The 24,165-nt window shown below is 37.7% G+C and overlaps 5 protein-coding genes across 5 annotated transcripts; 3 read left to right on the forward strand and 2 right to left on the reverse strand.

The window, feature by feature from the left end:
• Window positions 1-582: 582 nt before the first annotated feature.
• On the forward strand, window positions 583-2,812 carry LOC106433287 (probable protein phosphatase 2C 78). The gene is made up of 4 exons (XM_013874142.3): window positions 583-1,195; window positions 1,281-1,586; window positions 1,979-2,084; window positions 2,226-2,812. Exons 1-4 carry the CDS (start codon window positions 716-718, stop codon window positions 2,573-2,575), a joined length of 1,242 nt encoding a protein of 413 aa, XP_013729596.1. The 5' UTR covers window positions 583-715; the 3' UTR covers window positions 2,576-2,812.
• A 3,878-nt stretch (window positions 2,813-6,690) lies between these two features.
• On the forward strand, window positions 6,691-9,633 carry LOC106433306 (protein Daple). The gene is made up of 15 exons (XM_013874156.3): window positions 6,691-6,873; window positions 6,966-7,056; window positions 7,134-7,171; window positions 7,351-7,440; window positions 7,534-7,587; window positions 7,695-7,772; window positions 7,863-7,931; window positions 8,016-8,150; window positions 8,216-8,342; window positions 8,528-8,562; window positions 8,666-8,755; window positions 8,841-8,945; window positions 9,028-9,168; window positions 9,245-9,354; window positions 9,425-9,633. Exons 1-15 carry the CDS (start codon window positions 6,838-6,840, stop codon window positions 9,501-9,503), a joined length of 1,278 nt encoding a protein of 425 aa, XP_013729610.1. The 5' UTR covers window positions 6,691-6,837; the 3' UTR covers window positions 9,504-9,633.
• Window positions 9,634-9,801: 168 nt separating this feature from the next.
• On the forward strand, window positions 9,802-11,484 carry LOC106433305 (putative pentatricopeptide repeat-containing protein At5g59200, chloroplastic). The gene has a single exon (XM_013874155.3). The coding sequence runs from the start codon at window positions 9,802-9,804 to the stop codon at window positions 11,428-11,430; it is 1,629 nt and encodes a 542-aa protein (XP_013729609.1). The 3' UTR covers window positions 11,431-11,484.
• On the reverse strand, window positions 11,426-14,708 carry LOC106433304 (subtilisin-like protease SBT4.3). Its single transcript, XM_048768083.1, has 10 exons — window positions 14,625-14,708; window positions 14,425-14,522; window positions 14,233-14,324; window positions 13,880-14,129; window positions 13,027-13,519; window positions 12,853-12,947; window positions 12,545-12,763; window positions 12,365-12,476; window positions 12,092-12,305; window positions 11,426-12,013 (listed from the first exon to the last, which is right to left on the reverse strand). The coding sequence occupies exons 1-10, from the start codon at window positions 14,706-14,708 to the stop codon at window positions 11,463-11,465; spliced, it is 2,208 nt and encodes a 735-aa protein (XP_048624040.1). The 3' UTR covers window positions 11,426-11,462.
• Window positions 14,709-22,096: 7,388 nt separating this feature from the next.
• Window positions 22,097-24,165, reverse strand: LOC106388742 (serine/threonine-protein phosphatase PP1 isozyme 2). Its single transcript, XM_013828883.3, has 4 exons — window positions 23,700-24,165; window positions 22,722-23,281; window positions 22,460-22,643; window positions 22,097-22,352 (listed from the first exon to the last, which is right to left on the reverse strand). Exons 1-3 carry the CDS (start codon window positions 23,899-23,901, stop codon window positions 22,470-22,472), a joined length of 936 nt encoding a protein of 311 aa, XP_013684337.1. The 5' UTR covers window positions 23,902-24,165; the 3' UTR covers window positions 22,097-22,352; window positions 22,460-22,469.

A 24,165-nucleotide genomic window follows, 5' to 3' on the forward strand; every position in this document is an offset into this window, starting at 1 on the left:
TAACATTGTAAAACCCTTTTGCTGATTTCCGCATATTCCACTAGTTTTAACCTTCTATTTCTTAATTTTTCGCACGTGGTCAATTGTTTTATGTCATCACCAAATTAGTTGTCACTGAGTAAGAAATAGATTATTGCCACCTGTTATTATTTTGAATTATTGGTTGATTCCCATATCTAATAAAGTTATTATCTTGTAGTTTATAGTAAAACAGATGGAATTTGTAATTGAAACTGTCCTTAAGTAAATATGGTAAAAATCTCACAAAAGAGATTTAGAGATAACATGCGTGTCATCAAAGGTTCTTTTCACTTTAGGCCTGAGTTGTGTTACAATCTCATTGGCACACGTAACTCTTTCGTATCGATGTTCAGGAGAAGTACACTAACACGTGTTTGGAATCGACGGTTACGATTTCTTCGTCCAGATAGAGGAGCAATACGTCACGCCATTCCACAAGCTCTCTTCTTCCTTCATTCTTCATTTGAGTTTTTTTTTTATCTGCCCGTTAAAGTCTCGGGCAGGTGCCCGTTAATAAAGAGGACGTTTTATTTTATATCTTCTTCTATTATATAAAGCTTCCATGGCCAACCTTGTTTAAGCTTCTCTCCTCCTCCTCCTCCTCCTCCTCCTCCTCCTCCGTGTCTCTCTTTAACTAGTTTGTGGTAAGGAAGAGAGTGATGGAGTTTGGGTGTTGAACGGTTTGAACGATCGCATGGCTGAGATTTGCTACGATAACGAGTCAGTGATGACGAAAACGACGTCCACGGTGGTTAAGAAGACGGTGGCGACGACGACGACTAAGAGGCGAGAACGGAGCTCTTCTCAAGCCGCGAGAAGGCGGAGAATGGAGATCCGACGATACAAGTTTGTCTCCGGTGAACAAGACGCCGCCGTCTTCGTCGACGGCGAGTTGCAGAGGCGGGGGAGACGAGAATCGACCGTGACTTACGAGATAGCCAAGACCGAAACGGCGAAGGAGGTTGTCGTTTTGTGCGAGTCTCTGAGTTCTACGGTTATGGCATTGCCTGATCCAGATGCTTATCCTAAATACGGCGTCGCTTCAGTCTGTGGAAGAAGACGGGAGATGGAAGACGCCGTCGCTGTGCATCCGTTTTTTTTCCGTCAACAAACGGAATTTTCATCCATCGGATATCACTACTGCGGCGTTTACGATGGCCATGGCTGTTCCCATGTACGACACCGTTTTAATCAAAGTTTAGCTTAATAGTTTTTAACGTTCTCTCATTTTCATGTTGTCTTGTTTTAAATCTGTTTAGGTAGCGATGAGATGTAGAGAAAGGCTACACGAGCTAGTGCAGGAGGAGCTTGAGGCTGATGATGCTGACTGGGAAAAGTCAATGTCGCGTAGCTTCACGCGCATGGACCTAGAGGCTGTGGCGTTGAACGCTGGTGGTACGGCGAATTGCCGGTGCGAGCTTCAGAGGCCGGAGTGCGATGCGGTGGGGTCTACAGCGGTTGTGTCCATCCTCACACCGGAGAAAATCGTTGTGGCTAACTGTGGAGATTCCCGTGCCGTTCTATGCCGTAACGGGAAAGCTATTCCTTTGTCCTCCGACCATAAGGTTATCATCGTTGATCTCTTAGTTGTGTTAGTACAATTGTCTAAACGTTCATGGCACTGTCATAGTTGTATCTTAGATCTACGGTTATGGTTCACTGTAAAATGGCAAACAAGAATTTCGTTACGTGTCGCGTCTAAAACTTAGCCATCAGTTTCTCCTTGTTTAATGCACCTTTAAATGCTATTTTGTTATTATTGTTTTTTTTTTTTGGAAGAATTCGATTTTGATTAATGGGCATGCAACATCTGGACGGTGGTTAAGAATTTATATGACTTTTTAGGTTAGAAGATCTGTTAAAGTTTCTGAGTTCTAGGTTCTTCTAATCCGTCGTGTCACTGTTTCCGATGCCTTTTAGGGTTGTTTACATGTGTCTCTCTCTCTTGTTTTACTAGCCGGACCGTCCGGACGAGCTAGACCGGATTCAAGCAGCGGGTGGTCGGGTTATCTACTGGGATGGCCCACGTGTCCTTGGAGTACTTGCAATGTCACGAGCCATAGGTCAGTAACATTGATTACACTTGACGAAACACTCTGTCCCCGTCGTATTGTCTGTACAAAAAGTTTCCGTACTTTCGATAATTAAAAGTTTAAAACTCGTATCGCCGCGAAAAATTTATTTATTTTTTTTCTTCATTTCAGGCGATAATTACTTGAAGCCGTACGTTATCAGCAAACCGGAAGTAACCGTAACGGACCGGGTCAAGCAAGACGAGTTCCTTATACTAGCAAGCGACGGTCTTTGGGACGTCGTCTCAAACGAAACTGCATGCAACGTCGTTCGAATGTGTCTGAAAGGAAAAGTCAACAGTCAGCTAACGTCTTCACCGGAAAACGATGTTACTGGCGCTGGAAACGTGGTCGTCGTCGGAGGGGATGTGTCGAATAAAGCGTGCGATGAAGCGTCGATTTTGCTGACGAGGCTTGCGTTAGCTAGACAAAGTTCCGACAACGTAAGTGTTGTGGTGGTTGATCTCCGAAGAGACACGTAGTTGTTTCTTTCTCTCTCTCTCTCTCTCTTTCGTAATGTTTGTTTTTTTTGTCCCGAGTCATGATGACTTTTGGGGCTTTCTTTAACTTTTTTTGCTCTTCGGTTTAAGACGAAGAGTTTTTAATTTTAGCTTGACTTTTGGTAACACTTCGCAAGTGAACAGCGGTTTACATCTTCAGAAATTTTCACCCGTAGGTGAAACTGCGGTTAAAAAAACGTGAAGTTTCTTACATTTTTAGTTTCGGAATTTTTTACCATAGTATATTTTTAGATGACAAATCTTATCATTCCTGAAACTAAAGGCATGTTCGCTTCTCCATCCGGACGAACCATTTGGATGGAGATGAGAGTTTTGTTCGTGCAACTCATCCGGATGGATCATCCAGATGATTTTCAGAAATTTAAGTTTAATTTTAAAGTCCATTCAGCTGATTCCTGAACCAATTTGGACCATTTGGATGGAGATGATTCATTCAATATGGTATAATGTCTATTATGTTTCCCGATGTAATTCACAAATTACAAAAACATAATATCATTTTGCCATACATGAAAATTGACAAAACCACAAAAACGCATTTTCGCGCGAAAACTTTAAAAACGAATTTTTCACGCCAAAACCCTAAAAACTCATTTCCGGACAAAATTGCAAAAACGTGTTTTTCCGCAAAAAAAATCGCAAAAACATGCATTCATGCCAAAATCACAAAAACGCGTTTTCACACCAAAACCCTAAAACACATTTTTCCGCCAAAACACAAAACATGTTTTTCCGCCAAAACACAAAACACGTTTTCCCGCCAAAACCACAAAAATTGTTTTCCTGCCAAAACCGAAAAATGAGTTTCCTCATCAAAATGCATTTTCCGCCAGAAAACATTTTCCCGTGAAAACCGCAAAAACGGGTTTTCCCACTAAAACGCATTTTCCGTGAAAACCGCCAAAACATATTTTCCCGCTAAAACACATTTTCCGCAACCCCAAAAAATGTGTTTTATGCCAAAACCGCAAAAACGTGTTTTCACGCCAAAACCGCAAAAACGCGTTTTCCCGCCTAAACCGAAAAATCTCGTTTTCCCGCCAAAATCTAAAATCTCATTTTTCCGCCAAAAACGCAAAAACGCATTTTCTCGCCAAAACCAAAATTGCATTTTTCCGCCAAAATCGAAAAATCTCGTTTTCCCTTCAAAACCGAAAAATCTCGTTTTCCGCCAAAACCAAAGTTACAGTCGGTTTATTATTAATACTCTTTTTAATTTGAAACTCTAAAGTTTTTTTTTCCAAATACATGTTTATCAAATTTTTTTGTTTATGAGAAGTTATTATTGCATTAAAATTTTAACATATTAAATCAACACAAATGTATTTTGGTAATTTATTTACTAAACTCATTTGGATGAAAATGAAAATAAAGAAACAAACATAAGATCCATTTAGATGATTCATCTAAATGAGCTATCTGGATGGACAAACAAACAGTCACAAAAATCTGAATGGATCATCAGGATAGATCATACAAATGAATCATCTGGATGGAGATGAAAGATGCTGAAACGAACAGCCCCTAAGACAAATTAGAATCAATTATACGATACCAAGTCATGTTTATGGAGCTTTGCTAGTTCTATTAATGTATGTCTGTATCACTATCCAAGTTCTACAAAAGTTAGTAAATTATGATTTGTGTTAGTACCATAATGCATTGTTAATTTTAAAAACTAATGTTCTAATGAGAACTTTCAAGTTAATAGATGTTTTTTTTTTTTTTGAACAAACAAGTTAATAGATGTTATATACTGCATATTGTGCGTGAATGACAGACAAACAGTTAAAGCAAGAAGCCAAGAATACTTACGTGTTGATGAATTAACATTCTCTACTTTTTTTTTTGTAGCAGCTTTTTGTTATATATAAACTACAAAGTCATCAATAAGTTTGGATTCATGAAACATCAATAATGTGTCCAACACAATGACAGAAACGCGTGTGGTGTACACACGCTCATGTGACATGTGAGAAGAGTCCTACTCCGTAGAGTGTAGACTGTCGTCGATAGAAATCTAATGTATCGTTGAAATTTGAAAGTAGTCAATTTTGTTTTCCAAAATGCTGAGCTGATCTGGAAACTGAGTGAGAGCAAACTCTTCAGACTTCATATATCAAAGGATTTGAGAAATTATCCATATGATATTTTGTTAAGCAAAAAACTATCGGTTATTTGATTAACAAAGTCCAATCAGATAGTATACATCAAAAACACGTCCGAGTGTAATTAAATCCAATCCTCAGATCTCAAGAACAATCTCTTCAGTCTGCCTTCTTGAGAGATAAACTCTACAAGCCAATTACAAATGATCTATTCGATGAATTGTAAAACAGGCTAACAAATCTATTTATGCTAAAGTAAAAAAAAAAAAAAAAAATCTGTTTACGCTACTACTGTATTTCTTCGTATCCACCGTTTATGTTTCCACGTCATCAGCCAATGCTTCCACATGAGCTTCCTTCGTTGACTCTAGCTCTATATTCTTGTTCTTCCGTCTAAAATATGACCTCAGAGGTTTATCTTATTTCAACATCTAAGCAAATCGCATTGGGTTTAAGATAATGAACTTTTATGGAAGTTATCCCACAACCATCTGAAGAGGAACTTAATCCCTATTTTATATTCCATCAGCCAGGTGAATTCTAGGGCAACTCACTGCTTCTCTTTCAGTTTTGTAATTTCGTTTATTTAGATTCTCAACTCCACGGTTTGCATTTCTGAATCCTCTTCCATTGATAAATTATACGTCAAGGAGAGTAGAATAAATATGTCCTGTATTGAATTGGTTGCCTTTTATTTCTGGGTGAGGACCAACAAACTTGTCATACCAAAATCTGAATTTCTAGTTTAGTAATGGATAAATTCATAGCTACAGGAATGCCATGTAACCATATCCACTTATGGAGAGTCAGTGGCATAGATGTTGTTGTAACCATGTTAACTTTTATTCTCAGGTTCACAGTAACACAAGTGTGTGTTTATACTTTATAGTCATGGTGGCTCTGTGCTCAAATGTAGCAATACGAAAGATTTTATTTATTATGTTACTAACTAAACCTTTTTTTTTTTGTCAACATTGTTCATTTCATTGAACAGAAACCCATAGAACAAACATTACGAGTATCGGGCTTATCTACATGGCCGAACAGAGATATAACATAATAAATTAAACCATTAAACCCAATATTGAAGAGGTGGGTGATGTCTCAGATTCTCGGTAAGCTTAATTGCGACACGTGCATTAACACATGTTCTCCATGCGAACACTAATTACTCCGGCCGTCAAGAAAAACTTCACCACCGTAGACTCTTCCTCAACCGCCTTGTTCCTCTTTCTACTCCGTTGTTATCAGCCCATTTGTAACAACTCCTCCGTCTTTCGCTGTTCCTCCATGATTTATTATCTACCATCTCTGGATGTTAAATCAAGGATTGCTCGATCAAATCCAAGAGTAGACCCTTTATTGGACCGTTCAATGAACGCCAATTTATGCTGAATCTCCTTTGAATCGACCAAGATTAGTCCATCTTCTCTTCATCCTTTCCTTAAAAGAGAGCTTCATCCAAAGCCGATCTCCGGCAAGCTTCTAGCTAGATGAAGTCTGATCTCTGCGGGAACGAAATCAAAGCTTTCCTTTGATGAAGATATTCATCACGAGCAAACGAAATTAAGAATTAGATCACGGAAGAGTAAAGAAACCGGAACAAAGCCCGAATTTATTTCTTTCAATCGATTTTCTGAGAAGATAAGCTTTCAGTGTGCTCAGAATCGATTGAAACATCACATCAAAATCGCCAACGCGAAGAGAGATTCCGCTAACCGGAAATTAAAATCGCCAACGCGAAGATCGAACAAAAAACAAAAAAAGTTTTGATCTCAACCCCTGTGAAAGATAAGGATCAGTGAACAGTGGTTTGACCGTTTGAGAGAAAACTTTCCCTCTCTAGGAAAGAGAGAGTCTCTTTATTATTGGTCCGTTTTCACTTTAGATGACAAAAACAATTTTACCAAAAAAAATAAATACAAAAACAAAATTATAAATCCCAAAATTATAAACGAGACATATGTAGGCCTGGCCCATTGTCCTCTCCAATAAAGCCCAAATTAAACATTTCATTTTGTCGCCGGCAGTTATCTTCACCGTTAAATCGACGTTGGGATTCCAGAGGAGAGGCGAGAGTAAATCATCCGCTGCAGACGTTGCCGGAAACTTAACATGGACTCGCACCACGCGTCTCTAGGACGTCGCACCGTAAGGATTCCCGTCGTCGCCGTCTTCATCTTCGTCTTACGGTATTTTACATCCATGATTTGATTCTTTTTCCGCTTTCTGTGATCTCGTAGTTGGAGGAGATCCGTCAAAAGAGAGCTGCTCAAAGGCTCAGCAAAACTTCTTCAGGGCCAGATCTTAGCGAGATTCCGATTCCTACGGCTGGTAATTGCATCTCTTATTCAATTTTGGTTTTGAATTAAGGAATCTATTTAGATTGTTTCAATTGTAATCCGTTGCAGGGATCAGAAAATCCGAGAGCGAGAATCGACTTTCTGAGGTAAACTTATATCAAATTTTTATTTGATTGGAAGATAGAGATGGTTGTGATAATGAGAATTCTCGAATTTGAATTTGCATCCAACTTTGCTGAGTCTGTAATTGAACATTAGGAGTTTTGTATTGGTTTTATAGATATATTATGATCTTGCTGATGATTATGGTTTGTTCTCTCCACAGACCGATGTTGGTGCTTTATATTCTCAGCTCAAAGAGCTGCAGAAGAAGAATGCAGACATGGAGGAGCGTAACAAAATGTTGTACTCAAAGGTATCCTTCTTTCCTTTGCAGGAAAGCAGATCCCGTATCTTTTTTTTTGTGTATAAAATGTATTGATGATTTTTTTTTGTCTATGGGCTTCAGCTTCAGACAAAGGAAGCTGAGAATGAATCACTTGAGACTCGGTTGAATGTGCTAGTGAGTTACAGTTTAAAGCTTTTTTTTTGTTTGACATCTTTATCCATTCCTCATTCAGTTTGTGTTGTAATGTCTTGACATATGTTCTTGTGGGATGGATATAACAGGAACAGAACACAGTGCCATCTCTGAGAAAAGCTCTCAAAGAAATTGCAATGGAGAAAGATGCTGCTGTTGTTTCACGAGTTAGGATTACTCATATTTTAGTTTTTAATGGTGTCAATTATAACCTACCCTTGATTGCATTTTGATTGGTATAGATTTATTGCTTATAGGAGGATCTCTCAGCTCAAGTTAGGACTCTGAAGAAACGTGTTAAAGAGGCAGAGGAGGAACAATATCGAGTATGCAGATAGCCTTTATTTATGTCTTCCGAATATTAAGTTTCCTTTTTCTTGTTTTCTAAACTATTTACTCATTGTTGATAGGCGGAGGAAGATGCAGCATCTCTCAGAGCAGAGCTTAACTCGATACAACAGCAAACAATGGGTACTTCATTTGTTGGAGTTTCCCCGGACCAAGTATTAGAGAAAGAGATGGCCAAACTAAAATTAGAATTACAGGTTTGAGATAGATACTTTCTCGTCAGTCTTTGTTTTGACGATAGTAATGCTCTTAATATACACAGAAAGAATCAATGTTGAGGCAGCAGGAACAACAGCGTGTAGCTGAAGAGCAAACACGAGTTGCTTCGTTAATGTCTGAAAAGCAGGAACTGGAACAGAAAATTTCAGCTTTATCTAGCGGTGCCTCAGGTAATACATGATGGTTTGCAAGTCTCGTTGTTTCAAAACTAGTCCTCATGCAGCTGTGGTGTTTGGATGCATTAGCTTACGTGTAAAATGTTTTTTTTTTTGGAGTAATTTAAGGAATCGTTTTACTGAATGTGCACTTTTGGATACATATCAATAACTCTGTTCCCATGCTATTTGTTATGCAGAAGCATCAGAGTCAAGTCAAAAAGTATTTTCAGTGGTAAGAAAATTTTAACTAACCCAGTACGCCACTTGCCAAGTCAGAAGCATATATGCCTTCAACGTTTTATGGAATCCTTGAGGTTTGATTCGTTTCCATGTAGGAAGATAAAGAAATACTTGAGAAGCAGTTGCATGATATGGCTGTTGCCCTTGAAAGATTGGAGACTAGTAGACAAAAGCTTCTCATGGAGGTATTGTCTTAACTTTCTGCAATCAGTGTATACAATAGTCAAGGGTATGAGTGGAGAAATAATTTTTACACATTATGTTTTTCAGATTGACAACCAATCATCTGAAATAGAGAAGCTTTTTGAGGAGAACTCGAACCTCTCAGCTTCCTACCAAGAATCAATCAATATATCAAAGCAGTGGGAGAATCAAGTAAGCGCCTCACAGTTGTTTTTTGCTTTTGCTTGAGAAACATTTCCCTGGAATTTATATTGATCTGTATCAAATCTTATAGGTGAAAGAATGTCTAAAGCAAAATGTAGAACTCTGTGAAGCTCTGGACAAGTTAAGAACAGAACAAGCTGGTACTCTATCACGAGTGTCTCCAGAAGTTCAGGCAAATGGGTCAGATGGAACTGAAACTCTGTCCCTCAAGGTTTTAACTTCAGCAGCTCTTAAGTTATATTATAAGGTAAACCTGTGATTAAAATTCCGCATCACCTTTCTTTCAGAGCGAACTGGCGAAAGGACAGAGCAGAGCTGAATCGTTATCTGCGCAAGTTCTCCAACTCTCAGCTCAACTCCAGCAAACAACACAAGCATACAATGGGCTTATGCGTGTGTAAGTTTCATTCACATAGTTTCGTCTTCAACCGTTTTTGAGATCATTAATCGTTTGCCATATATTACAGCTATAAACCTGTGCTTAGAAACATTGAGAGCAGCTTAATCAAGCTGAAACAAGATGGATCAGTTACAGTGGCACAGTGAATCAAGGGCACACCTCTGAGTATGGAATAGAAATTGTATACAACAAACACATATTTGGAAACTCATCAACACTTTTTCTGTACTAAACAATATGATTGGTTGTTATTGTTTCGTGTTTCGGTTTGGTGAAGAGTTGGTCTAGAGTAGAATTGTAGTTCGGTTACGGTTTAATTTTCGTTGTTTTACAACAACCATTCGGCTCAGGTTCAAAAGAAACTGGGCCTTATATGTACTTTTAACTTGGGATGGGCTGATTATAATTATGTGGCGGTTTTAGATTCTCCAATATTGCGCGGGAATGATTTCTTCAATAACGGCGAGCGGAGGTCCATTAACTTTCCGGCGAGACCTCGATCCAAACGCTCTCAGGCTATCACGCCGGAAAACATTCATCTCTCTCCTACGAAGCTGCAAGAACATCGCTCAGGTTCCACCGATACACGCCAAGATAATCCGTACCTTCCATGGACAAGACGCTTTCGTTGTCTTCGAACTTATCCGCATCTGCTCCACTCTCGGTTCAATCGACTACGCCTACGACGTGTTTCGTTACGTATCCAATCCTAACGTGTATCTATACACCGCCATGATCGATGGATTCGTGACATCCAATCGTTCCGCTGATGGAGCTGCGTTGTATAGCCGTATGATTGACGATTCGATCATGCCTGATAACTACGTGATCACCTCTGTTCTCAGAGCGTGTGATTTGGAGGAGTGCAGAGAGATTCAAGGTCAGGTTTTGAAACTCGGGTTCGGGTCTTGCAGATCGGTGAGGCTAAAACTGATGGAAGTCTACGGGAGATATGGAGAATTGGTTGATGCGAAGAAGGTGTTCGATGAAATGCCTGAGAGAGATGAGGTTGCAGCCACGGTTATGATAAACTGTTACTCTGAATGTGGTTCTATCGAAGAGGCGTTGGAGCTGTTCAAAGATGTTAAGGTTAAAGATACGGTTTGTTGGACTGCGATGATTGACGGGTTGGTTAGAAACAAGGAGATGAACAAAGCTTTGGAGCTTTTCAGGGAGATGCAGATGGGGAATGTTAGTCCTAACGAGTTCACAGCCGTCTGTATTTTATCTGCCTGCTCTGATTTGGGTGCGTTGGAGCTAGGGCGCTGGGTATATTCGTTTGTTGAGAGCCAAAGGATAACGCTTAGTAACTTCGTAGGGAATGCTTTGATTAATATGTACTCAAGGTGCGGTGATATCAATGAAGCGAAACGGGTTTTCAAAGGGATGCTGGACAAAGATGTTGTTTCGTATAACACGATCATCTCAGGACTAGCGATGCACGGGGAAAGCTTTGAAGCCATCAAGGAGTTTCGGGATATGGTGAACAGAGGGTTTAGGCCGAACCAGGTGACTTTGGTTGCTCTTTTAAACGCATGTAGCCATGGAGGTTTTTTGGATATAGGGCTTGAGGTATTTAATTCTACGGAGAGAGTTTTCGATGTGGAACCGCAGATTGAGCATTACGGATGTGTAGTCGATCTTCTTGGTCGAGTCGGGAGACTAGAGGAAGCGTATAGATTCATAGAAAACATGCCGATGGAACCGGATCATATTATGTTAGGAGCTCTTTTGAGTGCTTGTAAGATCCATGGAAACGTGGAACTCGGTGAGAAAGTCGCCAAGAGACTGATAGAATCTGAGGATTCAGATTCTGGGACGTACGTTCTCTTATCGAGTATCTACGCTTCATCAGGGAAATGGAAAGAATCTAATGAAATCAGAGGAAGTATGAGAGACTCAGGCATTGACAAGGAACCAGGTTGCAGTACCATAGAAGTGAACAACCAGATCCATGAGTTCCTTGTGGGAGATACAACACACCCTGAGAAAGAAGCAATTTATCAGAGATTACAAGAACTGGTTCGAGTTCTTAGGTTCAAAGATGTTATGTTGTATATCAATGATATGTAAGTAACAAAATACACATTGTTCTCTCTGTTTTTCTATGAATGGTTTTCGCCAAAAGGGTTGATTGAGTAAGCCACGATTGGACTTCTGACACTGTGGCCCCCATCAGACCAAACCAAAGACGAACTCACAACACTTCCATCCTTGAGTCCTTTACCAGAGACGGTCACAACAAATGTTTTCTTCTCCTTCAGAAGACCGAAACTCAGAACTTCTGGCTCAACGCTGATCTGAATCTCCGGTCGAAGAGTAACCACACTCGCTTTGAACGTAGAGTTCGGTAATCCAACGTTAGTAACGGTTCTTGTAAACGTGACATTGAACGGTTTAAGAGCAGTGGTAAATGTAGTCATTGTTGGGTAGTTCAGATCCTTGACTTCTGTTCTCTCTGAACAAGTGATGTTCCGTCCTGAGATTTTTGTAAGCAACCCTGGACCAAAACCCTCTGCACACAACATTTTGAGGTAGTCTTGCAACTCTAGCTCGTACACAAGTCCCGGGTCGGTGGCGTTGGTTGGGTTAATGTGGCCTGATCCATATGCAAATTCTAGGTCCGGGTTTTTCATAACGTTCATCATGGGCGTAGCTGCCAATATACACCATGACAATTCTCAGTTTTTGTAGTCGGAAATCAAGAAACAAAGATTTGGTTTTTGAACATTACCGGTTGTCATGATAGCGGATTTGATTGTCGAGGGAGACCAGTCTGGATGAAAAGACTTGACATAAGCAGCTACACCTGCCACATGAGGGCAAGCCATGGATGTGCCACTCATTATGCTAAACTTCACACTTCTCTTGTCCCCAGGGTTATCTGAAGGAGAAGCTTCTGGAGAATATGCAGCAAGAATCTCTAATCCAGGTGCACTTACGTCAGGCTGCATATCAAATATCTGTTACATAAGTTTACTAATGATATTTGTTCCGGTTTCATTACCTTCAATAGGTTCTTGATAATGAAACTTGGCCCGCGAGAAGAGAAGGACGGAACATAAGGAGCTTCTTTATCAATTATCTCTTCACTTCTCAGTATCTCCGCTTCTGGTTTCCTGCAAATTCACTTGTTTAACAACAGAACTGCTCCAGTGATTCATTTCTCTACCGTTACTGTACTTACTCTACAGACTTGACATAAGATTTAACAGACGTATAATCCTCTAAGCTCAGAGAAGAGACCGGAAATGGGAACACAAAGGAGACGTCTCGAGTGAAAGTGTCTAGAACAATGGATCCAACGGCTCCGGCTTTGTAAGCCTCTTTGTTTGCTAGGAACTCGTCGCAGAGGACGATCTTCCCTTTGACCAAGTCCCTGTCCACACAATCTTTGGCGCAAAAGCTGCCAATTATCATTATGAGCATCTTTCAAATGTGTTCTTGATTCGAGATTCATATTGGAACAATCAAGAAGAGAGTTTTCTCACTCACCTAGCTTGCAACGCGGGACAAGTTCTTGAAACGTTTTGACCGTAAACTATCGGGAACTTTGTCCCGTTGAAGTTAACTGGATTAACTGACAAACCCTGTTTCAAGAAACAGAGTATCAACCAACAACTTCTGTACTTTCTCACTAAATCGTACAATAAGATAAAGTTAACGTACCGTTAAAGCTTTTCCGTTACCAAGAACGACTCTGTCAACAAAACGCCGGTCCGTAGCACTGGCCGCGACGGTTACCATCCACGGAAATACATTTGCAACTGTACCTTGGTCGGGCCCATAGTTCCCGGCGGACCCAACCGTGACAACGCCTCTAGTCATTGCGTGAAATGAACCAATGGCGAAAGAATTGCTCAGGATATTGGGGGCTTCTCTTGAGATCGAGATAGAGATGACGTCAACTCCGTCGGCGATGGCGTCATCATAAGCTGCGAGGATATCTACGTCTTTGCAGCCAATGTCCTTGAGGCAGACTTTGTAGGCGGCTACTCTCGCCGAGGGTGCTCCACCACGAGCCGTGCCTTGAGCCAGGCCGTAAAAGCTGGCCGCTTGAACGGGGTTGCCGGCAGCCGTTGAAGCCGTGTGGGTCCCATGGCCATCGTCGTCTCTGGCTGAGACAGAGTTTTTTGGGTAAAACCTAGCTCCAATGAGTTTGCTTGTACCACAAGAAAGATAATAACAGGTCAGACGTTTAGTATATAAGACCATGCACAAGGAAATAAGTAGCTTGCTAATGTGCAATCATTGCTCTCAATGTCTTATGAGTGAAAAAAATATTAGCTCATTGATCTAATTCATTACAAACTCCTATAAATCTTCTACATATGAATAATATAATGTTTACTAATTAAATATACATCAACCAAACAGGATATTCAAATCATGATTGCATGATATCTTGTAGTTTCAGAGATGCAAACTAAGTGCTCCCTATAAGTTCTCAGCACCTAATAATTTTTATATACAAACTTTCTATCAAGTTTGATAAGAAGAAAATGTTAGAATATAATATTACTTGTTGCAAGTGAAGTTTCTGCCACCTTTACAAGAACCTTTCCATCTCTGTGGAGGTGGACCAAAACCTTGGTCGTGAAAGCTCTCAGATTCCGGCCAGATTCCACTGTCAAAGACTCCAATGATAACATCACTTTCTTTCGCACTTTCTCGTTTCGCTCTCTCACCCAATCCTACAAAGTCCCATGATCTTGTTGTGTCCAGTTCATAAGTCCGGCTTGGAAATACGAAGACCACTTCTTTTTTCATACCTACACATATTATATAAATCGTAGCAAAGGTTATGAGTTTTAGGTAAGATCTTCCTAAAGTTCTTTTTCTAATCTTTTATCAAGAATTTATGAGGTTACCCACTTTCCAGTATCTTACTCTCGGCTAGAGATAGATAAGCAGCGAATCCATTGAAGCTCCTTGAATAGCTTCTAATTAACAAACTAGATGCAGAGCTGTAAAAAGGAACAAAAAAAAAGAGAGGATAATTATTCTTTTACATAATTACATATCTAAAGTATCACAAATCTGTAACCAAAAAAGGTTGAATCCTACTCAGAGTTAGAGGCAAAAAGTTCTTGGAGCAATTTGAGATGTTGAGATGGAGCTGAATATCCATTCTCAGGAAGTGCTCCTAGATATACAATATATGCCTGCAATACATATATGTACGTATGTATTAAAGAGAGAGAGAGAGAGAGAGTTACTTAACGGTGTGCTTTGATCATAAAGAAGAAGCAAAAACTTGAACTTGCCTGTCTATTATCATCTGCAGACACATCTCCAGTGAACATGAATGTTAAAGAGATTAAGAAAAGAGATGTACGAAACTTAGCCATTGTGTGAAACTCTAAACAAGAAAGTCAAATTGGGGACTGAGAGGAGGAATATTGTGGTAGAGATTTTTATAAACGAAAGTACACTAAATCTATTTTTCTTGGTTTCCCTAACAAGGGTCAAACATTTCAAATAAATACAGGTAATACATTAAAATCTTCCTTGGCTGATATGGCAATGGCTTCTATAGTCAAGGAAGGTTTTGACCAAAAACATATATCCTTAGGAACGTTAATCGATGGGAGAAGAACTGGATGATTTTTCTCTTTTTGTGTTTGTCCATAAATCTATCAAATATGGATATCCTATTTTCTTTTTATATAATTCAAATAATACTTTGAGTTTTGTGTTCCTCTCAACTCTCTACACATTTACTATTGTATTGTTTCCAATATAAAATTGAGGACAACAGTTTGCAACTACATGAACAGAGTTCACCAAACTCGAATGAAGTTACATCCCACAAGTATTGGTTTCGATCAAGTTCCAATGATTCAGGATAAACATCCATGGGACTGGACTATTATACAACTTTATCACATGACAAGAATCGAAGCCGGCTGAGCCTATGCGGCTGCAGGATCGTTTATGACTCCCAAGAAATCGTCTTTGATGGTGCCCACACAAAACTGCAAAATCAAAGACAAATGTGCTTAAACATCGATCGATAAGACTAGAGATAAGATTGAAAGAATATAAGTTGTTGCATTGTAAATTAGAGTTATGGAGAATGGTGCATACGATTTCAGTGGCATCGACTCTGGTGCCAATAATCTTTAGTCTCACTTCACATTCTTTCTGGATCTTAACCTGCACGAATTATTGAAAACATTAGGTTTCTTGAAGATAGATGAAAACAAGAGATAGAGAAAAGAAACAAACTGATCCATCAGATGTTGTATAATTAGGCATGTCTCCAGCCTGAAACTCCGTATCATCTGGTATCAACTGTGGTCATTGAAAAGAAGATAATAAGAGTTATTATATATATAAACACATGCAACCAAAAAAAAAATCATATAAGCTTGGACACAAATATCTGAACAGCCCAGCTTCCGCGAAGAATCCCATCTGATAACATATGTTAGTGGAAATTTCGACTGATTTGTCACTAAAGACAAAGAACTACATGAAACTAATAGACATTGCCTTATTGACGAGAGTGACAACAGCTTCCAAGATCTGGCCTTTGAAAGGTCTGAAAACGACGCACTGGTATTTAAGGGGGAAGGTGACGAAAGCAGTCCCATTACGGACCAATCCGTTGCCTACGCTTTCTATTCCAGTTATGGCCACTCACTACAAGAAATCAGTCATATAGCTATCGATTATTTCGTAGCTAGAGAGGAAAATCTGTAGCTACAATGAAGAAGGCAACGGATGGCTACGGATTGGAACCGTGGCGTCAGTGTCGACGCTAAACCCGATCCGTCGCTATTCCGTAGCTTGCTAGCGACAGATTCCGCGAGAGAACTAGTTGTAGCTGTTGGCGACCGCATGGCTACAAAGTATTCCGTTGCTCAGTAGCGACGGCATGGCTATAGAACGTTCTATTGCTAAATAACTACCGAGTTTAGCTACGACATTTCTTCGCCAAATCGTATCGAATAGAGCTGCGGAATTTGGCTACAAAATTTTGCATCTAAACTTTGGTCTCCAGTTAGCAACAAACACGTTTTGTGGGTAATATTGTATCACATTTAGCAACAGATTTGTTGTTGCTATCGTCAAAGTGATTTATTTTGTTTTGAATTCAAAACTATATAAATTAATTAAAAACATTAGATTTATCTCATAAAGAAATCTTACATTCTCATAACATTATAGAAATGCTAGAAAGTCATTTCTTAGCAAACAAAAAAAATTAAACCTGATAAATGAAAGCTAATGACATAAAATTTCAAACTAACACAGACAAAAGATCGTGAAAATCATCTAGTTTATCTCCTCGTTGCTGCTAGGAGCCTAGGAGATGCAGATGGAGAAGTATCTCTGTGGGGTTGGGGTGATAGATTAGGTGGTTACCAAGCTCCTTGTCAACGCGAAGTCGCTCGGGTTCTTCGTTAAACTGGATCTAGAGACGATGGCAAGGAGATGCACAGCTGGATTCAAAAGGTGGAAGATTAGAAAGGTTGATGAGAGAGAGATCCGATTTTTTACAAAGAAGACAAACTTTAAAGAAACAAAAGAACTGCTTTGGAACAACGAAGTCCCAAAGATTTATGTTTTAGACTGTAGGAAATAGGAATGGTGTAGAGAGAAAGAAGATTCGCATGGAAGAAGGTGAAGAGAGCAGAGAAGAAACGTGCTGGGACAGAGAAGAGAGAAAAGTGGAATTGGACAGAGGAAGAAACACATATGTGGACTAAATGTGACCATTAGATTAAAAGTTATCAATGGCTCACATTCACAATCCGCACACTTGTCTCTTATTGGATTGAAAATTAAAATTGATTATAAATTATGTTTAGTTTTACTCTAGTGTTAGTGTATATGGAATTAGATTATAGGAATGAACTATAAAGTTTAACTTTATGGTATATTATGGGAATTAAATTATAGGAATAAACTATGAAGTTTAATTTTTGATGTTTTAGGATATAAAATATTATAGGAATTAAAAAAAAATATTATAGGAATTGAATTTTATTTAGAATTAAAAGTTTACATGTTTATGATATAGGGTTTCAGTTATATGGTTTAGGGTTTAGGTTTATGATTTGGAATTAAGAGTGGGTTGAGACTAAGTTTTTAAGAAGATTAAGTTAAAAGTTTTTTGTTTAAGACGTGGAAGTTAAATTTGAAAATATTAAAGTTGGAGTTTATATTTAGGATATAGATTGAGATATTCATAGTTTAGGGTTTAAATTTAAGATTTAGAATGAAGTTTAAAGAAAATTAGATTTTGAGTTTAAGCTTAATATTTGAGTTTAAAGCTTATGCTTAGTGTAAATATTTACTACATAAGGTTTGAAGTATGGTTCAAGTTTAAGATTTTGGCTTAATGTCTATAATGTGGGGTTGAAATATAGTGTTGAGGTTTAAATTTAAAATTTGATATTAAATTTTGAAAAGAATAATTTTCTTGTGTTATTTTAATATTTTAAAGTAAAAGTAAGAAAAAATTTAGTTTTAAAATTTTGTATTTAGAGTTTAGGGTTTAAATTTATGGTTAGGGTATAGAGTTTGATAGAAGATTTAAAGTTTGTATTTGGAAGTTATAGATTAGGATTAAAAATATTAAACTTTAAGTTTAAGATTTGAGATTGTAGTATGAAAATATTAGAGTTTTATGATTTATGCTTAGGATTTATGGTTTTGAGATTGTGTATACCTATTATTTTTACTATACTATTAGTGCTTTTAATATATGTGGATTAAAAAATTTTATCTTAAAACATTAAATTGTATCTACGTTAAAAATTAATCGTTAATCTAACATTCTTATATATATATATATATATATACGAAATATTATAATTTTTACTATTTTGATGATTATAGTACTGTGTCGAAATGACAAAGATATAGATATTGGTGCTATTTAGCAATAGAAATGATTGTAGCTAGTTGTTGCTAAATAGAATAATTGTAGCAACCACTTATCTCTAGCCAAAGTGTAGCTATTTAGCTACGGACCGCCAACGGAATCCTTCTCTAGCTATATAGCTACGGATTGCTATATTTAGCTATAAATTTAGCTACAAAGTTAAAGTTTTGTGTTCTATCGCTATATTTGTAGCTAACAATATTGGCTACGAAAATGTCTTTGCTATTCCGTAGCTATTTCAATGAATTCTTGTAGTGACTACAAACCCATGCCGCCCACTCTCACCAAACCAAACACAAATCAATCAACAATCTCGAATTTCCTGATTACTAGGATTGAAGGTGAAGAAAGAAACCTGCAAGTGCCCTCCACGTCTTTCATGAGCTTAGAGACCAGGTTTTCACGAAGGTTACGACCAAAGAAACGTGGTTTAATTGCATGTTTCGCTCCAATACTATGTGGAAAAACATCTCTTCTTTGACTTTTTTTTTTCTCTTTCGCTCTCTCTTGCTTCTGTCTCCGAGACCTATGATTATTGGGGGTTCTTAGGTGAAGTTCTTAGCGGAATATAAGAATCTGTCTCTTAATTTTTAACTAAAAAAAGCTAAGAACAACTTTTAACTAAAAAGAAAAAGTTAAGAACCGGTTCTTAAATAAGAGTTTTAAGAGCCGGTTTTTAACTTTTTTTAGTTAAAAGTTAAGAGACATGTTCTTATATTCCGCTAAGAACCTCACTCTAAGAACTCTCCAATAATCGTGCTCTAATATTATAGTTCGACACCTCTGAAAAAACCCATCAACGCGGCGACTTATTTAAAAGGAATCTTGATCCATGTAAACCGTCAGATTATAATCAGATGAACGGTTCAGATCACAACTTTGTTTTTTTTTTTTTGCTTTTTTTCACAAAAGCTAGTTGCGATCTGGACCGTTCATTTTTTTATAATCTGACGGTACACAGAGATCTTCTGGCCTTTTTTTTGTGTGAAGGTTTTACCATTCTAACCTTTTTGAATGCAGATTGACAACTAAAGGATTAATTTAGGGGTTAATTTGTGAACTAGCCATATATTGCATGTAAATTAAGTAATTAGCTTTGATTTTGACATAATCTATTATCTAACATTTATATCATAAACTATCCGGTTTTATCCTTTATTTTTGCAGGTACCAGGTAAAAATGTGGAAAAGAATAACGTGGCCAGTAGAAATAAGAGTCATCTACGTATACTTTTATTGACCACATACATATCCACCGAGTTCTATTCTATATAAAATAGTATAAAATTATAACTTTATCTACAACCCTTAAATATAAACATATCCCAAATCCAATCCTTACATATTAAAACTTATTCCAATCTCACTCAACCTCTATACTAAACTCTAAACTGTAAACTCTAAACTCTAATCAGTAAACCCTAAGTTCAAATCTAAACCATAAACCCAAATATAAACCATAAACCCAAATATAAGCACAAAATCCAAATAGAATTAAACAAAAAAATAACATAGTACATATTTGTGAAATTATAAAATATCTATAATTGCATGGAAGAAGTTATTACTGACTTCAACCATACTCCTTCACCTTCTAAATACTAAACCTTAAACTCTAATCACTCAACTCTTACCCAAATATAAATCCTAAACCCCTAAATACTAACCCAATCCTAATCACACCTCAACCCCTAAATCCTAAACCCTAAACTCTAATCACTAAACTTAACCCAAATATGAACCCTAAACTCAAATATCAAAATTTAAACCTTAACCAATGTTAACCCCAATATTTCATAAACTAAACCTAAATTTTAAAAGGCCAGTAAGATGCATTACCATTCTACATGAGGCATATAGAATAGAAATGGTAAAAATGTAGTTGCAATCTAAAGATCATCTTAACATATTTTTCAAATGCTGATATGGTCATGCCTTCATGGAAGGTGGTAATGCTTGCCCCAATGCCAACTTCAATCGTACATAAACTAAACCCTATCAACTATCACTAAACCCTACATAAAAATATAAACCCTAATCCAATGTCAACTTCAATCTTCCATAAACTAAACCCTAGCCACTAATCACTAAACCCTATATAGAAATATAAACCCTAATCCAATGTCAACCCCAATCTTTCATAAACTAAACCCCCAAGTAACATGCATTTCCATTCTACATAAGCCTATAGAATAGAAAATGGGACAAACAATATAGCGCAGTACATATATATATTGTTCAAATTTTGAAGTGTCTATGATTGTAGGGATAGAAGTAATGCTTACACCAAATTCAGATTCTTGTGGCGAAAGAAATGAAGATTAACGGTATTAGAGAAAAGAGGTGGAAGAGATAACATCATATATGTATCATTCTCATTCAACGTCACATTGTATTCTGTTTTATTTGATATAATAATAAATTTTATTCCATTTACGTTCAATATATTATTTCTCTTTACAAAATCATATACAGACTAATATCAACCACATATAAACACCAATACAAAACTCATATCAATAGAACATGAAACAACAACAAACAAGATTGAACCCTCTCTTTCAAGCATCGAATGAAATATAACTTACTATATAGTACATTATATATTAATAAATATGGCAAATAAGAGAAGAGCCAAATTTGAAAGAAAAACAATATGTTCCATTTCATAAAATATTACCCTTCCAATTCATCCATGACAAACCTGAAATACAAAATGAAAATGAAGACACACATTAATTAGTTTACAAGTTGGAAGGAAATGACAGCATATGAGATAGGCTATTAGTATATGCATTACTTTATGCTTAAGTTAAATGTTTAGTTGTGTCCATTCCAAATAGTCTATGCGAGTAAAGAAGTAACATGTGCAATTAGAATTGAACCATCTGATATAATATATAATTTATAGATATGGAGTGGAACAGATGGTCTGCTGGAATGGAAAGTGAATAGTATATTAGTTCTGATATGATTCTTCAGAAATAGCAGAAGAATGAAATGACACATAACTAGTCTCTAAAACTTAAATTTTCCATTTCAAATAGCACAGATTCCATAATATATTCTATTTCACACAAAACTAAACTTGTTTTATCGCAAAAAGGGACTTTTCATTCCAAAATCACGATCCCCCCTTTGCAGTGAGAAAATTTCAACCCTAAATTAATTTGTTTACCTCAGCTTACCAGATCGGGCATGCAACAGAAACGATAAGTTAGATTTATCAACTTAGAATACAGTAGGTCCGAATCTATTCCAAATAGGAGAGCTAACATAGAAATAATAGAATCTATGGCAAAAAATAGAGAACTTACAATATTGCAACAGAACTCACCGTAATCGCCGATGTGAAGGAGATCTGAGAAGAATCAACTTGGTGAAGTTGGAGAGGAATGGTCTGTTATTAACCGCTGCTACAACTTTAATGCCGTCCGATGTCGGATGATGGCACAAGTGGAGAAAGTACACAATTGGAATGGGAGTAAGAAGGAGATGACAAAAGCAGGCGGAGGCGACGCCGTGGAGAGAAAGATGTGAAGTCGAGTAGGCCACGATTTGTTTTTGTGTGATTAATAATTAATATTTTTAATTTTTTTTAGCAGGTTGCGCCGATTGAGAGAAAGAGTATTACAGTATTAATATATATATAACAGCGTGTATAGGTCTGTTAGGTAAAACGACTAATATGTGAATTAGGCTTTTTTTTTTATGGTCATATGACCCAATTTCCCTTAATTTAGTATATTCATTCACACATTTTAGTTCCGCAAAATCTCTTTTTTTATGGGTTGTCATAATTTAGGTCATGATTGCCGAAGATTACCTGAGTGTGTGTGATACCGAATACAGAAGTTGTATATACCACTTAGCAATTCAGTTGACCAAAGAAAAAAAAAACTTTGCAGACTTTTTTTACTGTCTAATATGAGAGTCAGAGAAGAAGATGATAAGAACATACAGTTTTGAGAAAAATAAATGGCATAGTGTTCAAGTAAAATGATGATATAATAACACGTAAAATGTAAGGCCTCTCAGGACAATGCCTCAGGGAGAGCATCAAAGGTTTCTCTCTCTCTCCCGCAGAGGGTTTAAACTGCAAAATTGCACAATTAAACAATCTAAGATCTCAAAATTCACCAAGTTCGAAACTTTTAGCAAACAAATCTAAAAGACTCGAATCAAGAAGGTATCTTGAACTACCTCTTTACATTCATAAGAACCGGGGCCTCCGATCCGCAGGCTTAAGTATTTGGAAAGAACACATTAAACTCTCATCAACACTCATCATTGCACCCGCATTGTCGAATTCGCCACAGTAGTTAGGCGCTGAGAATATAGTCACAAGCTGCCTATCAGCAAAGAACTCGTAACCATCCTCCACAACCTGCGAGGGAACAAAAAAAAAACAGGTTTTTATTTAAAAGAATCCGCAACTCATTTATTGTGTTAGTAGTAAACCAACCTGGTGAGCACGGCAGATGAGATCCATATCATTCTTTATCAGAAACTCAGCAACCTTATCAGGCCCAAACGTGTAAGACACTCCACGGTCGTTCATCCCCCATCCTTTAACATCTTTGCTCGGATCAGACCAAAGAAGATCACAAAGCAGACCAGAGTCCGGAACATCGGTAGGTCGCTTCATTGTCTTAATCTGTTCCACGTTTGTCAAATCGGGAGAAAGACCACCGTGCATGCACAGAATCTTATCGTCTATGACAGCAGCCACGGGGAGGCAGTTGAAAGAATCTGTAAAGACTTTCCAGAGTCTGACGCTGAACCTACGTTTGCATTCGTCGTAGAAACCGTAGATTCTGTTGATGGAAGCACACTCGTGGTTGCCTCTTAGGAGGAAGAAGTTCTCTGGGTATTTGATTTTGTAGGCGAGGAGAAGACAGATGGTCTCTAAGCTCTGCTTCCCACGGTCCACGTAGTCTCCTAAGAATAAGTAGTTAGCTGCAGGAGGGAAGCCTCCGTACTCAAATAGCCTCAATAGATCTGAGTACTGTCCATGTATATCACCTGACAAACAAAAAAAAACCATTACAAATCCGTGTGAGACCAATCAGCCTATGTGTTCTTTGTAAAACAAGACCAAACAAACCAATCCTAGGTTACATCAATCGCTAAGATACTCAGCTAATCTCTGTCAATGGGTATAACCAATCACAAGGTCACACAAGGTTACATCAATCCAATGATTTTTATGAGTCCATTAACCACTCTTAGCTACAACTCAAATACACACCAAAAAAATAATACTAATTATTTTATGTTCCTCCTTATGTATAACTAGACCAAACAAACAAACACATCTCTGTCTGGAACCAATTCACGTTTCACAAAACCTACTCAAGACAGATAAAAATATAAACTTTTTTTTTTGGCTTGACGAAGCTAAAGCTGTAAAGGCAGAGAGAGAGAGAGAGAGAATGAATACCGCAGATCTTGATGGGAGCTTCGAGCTCAAGGAGGTTAGGCTGTTGAAGGAAAATCTCTTTGGAGACGATGCAAAGCTGTCGGATCTCAGACTCGTTGAGCATGACCTGTTTGGTTCCAGGCTTAGGGTTTCTGTAATCCAACAAGCGACGAATGATGTCGTCTAGAACGGCAGGGTCCATGCTTCCCTCTTGCTGCGCCATTCCCAAAGCAGACCCCCCGCGATCGAGACTACCAAACACCAATCGATGATTTGTGTATCTACCAAAAGAAAAGTTTGAATCTTTCGGACAATAATCAATCGCCTTAAACTCTTCTCTCGATCTTTGGAGGAGTCACAATATAGTTTTCTCCTTTGTTTCGCCAAATGTTCTCTTCGTTTCTTTATTTGTTTATTTATTTAAAATTTAAAATTAAAATTATTCTCCAGAAATAATATAATAGCATAATGCATCTCTGTCTGCATA

This window comes from Brassica napus, chromosome C9, assembly GCF_020379485.1.
Source record: "Brassica napus cultivar Da-Ae chromosome C9, Da-Ae, whole genome shotgun sequence".
Lineage (NCBI taxonomy): Eukaryota > Viridiplantae > Streptophyta > Magnoliopsida > Brassicales > Brassicaceae > Brassica > Brassica napus.

Excerpts from the sequence above, each read along its gene's own strand:
- LOC106433305 (XM_013874155.3), top strand. The coding sequence starts at position 9,802 with ATGATTTCTTCAATAACGGCGAGCGGAGGTCCATTAACTTTCCGGCGA.
- LOC106433304 (XM_048768083.1), bottom strand. The coding sequence starts at position 14,708 with ATGGCTAAGTTTCGTACATCTCTTTTCTTAATCTCTTTAACATTCATG. Across the intron at positions 12,764-12,852 it reads TGTCCCGCGTTGCAAGCTAG|CTTTTGCGCCAAAGATTGTG; the intron begins GTGAGTGAGAAA and ends GATAATTGGCAG. Across the intron at positions 12,477-12,544 it reads TCTTATGTCAAGTCTGTAGA|GAAACCAGAAGCGGAGATAC; the intron begins GTAAGTACAGTA and ends GTGAATTTGCAG.
- LOC106388742 (XM_013828883.3), bottom strand. The coding sequence starts at position 23,901 with ATGGCGCAGCAAGAGGGAAGCATGGACCCTGCCGTTCTAGACGACATC. Across the intron at positions 23,282-23,699 it reads AGCTCCCATCAAGATCTGCG|GTGATATACATGGACAGTAC; the intron begins GTATTCATTCTC and ends TTTGTTTGTCAG. Across the intron at positions 22,644-22,721 it reads TCATCTGCCGTGCTCACCAG|GTTGTGGAGGATGGTTACGA; the intron begins GTTGGTTTACTA and ends GTTCCCTCGCAG.
- LOC106433287 (XM_013874142.3), top strand. The coding sequence starts at position 716 with ATGGCTGAGATTTGCTACGATAACGAGTCAGTGATGACGAAAACGACG. Across the intron at positions 1,196-1,280 it reads ATGGCCATGGCTGTTCCCAT|GTAGCGATGAGATGTAGAGA; the intron begins GTACGACACCGT and ends AAATCTGTTTAG. Across the intron at positions 1,587-1,978 it reads CTTTGTCCTCCGACCATAAG|CCGGACCGTCCGGACGAGCT; the intron begins GTTATCATCGTT and ends TTGTTTTACTAG.
- LOC106433306 (XM_013874156.3), top strand. The coding sequence starts at position 6,838 with ATGGACTCGCACCACGCGTCTCTAGGACGTCGCACC. Across the intron at positions 6,874-6,965 it reads CGTCTCTAGGACGTCGCACC|TTGGAGGAGATCCGTCAAAA; the intron begins GTAAGGATTCCC and ends GTGATCTCGTAG. Across the intron at positions 7,932-8,015 it reads CAGAGGAGGAACAATATCGA|GCGGAGGAAGATGCAGCATC; the intron begins GTATGCAGATAG and ends CATTGTTGATAG.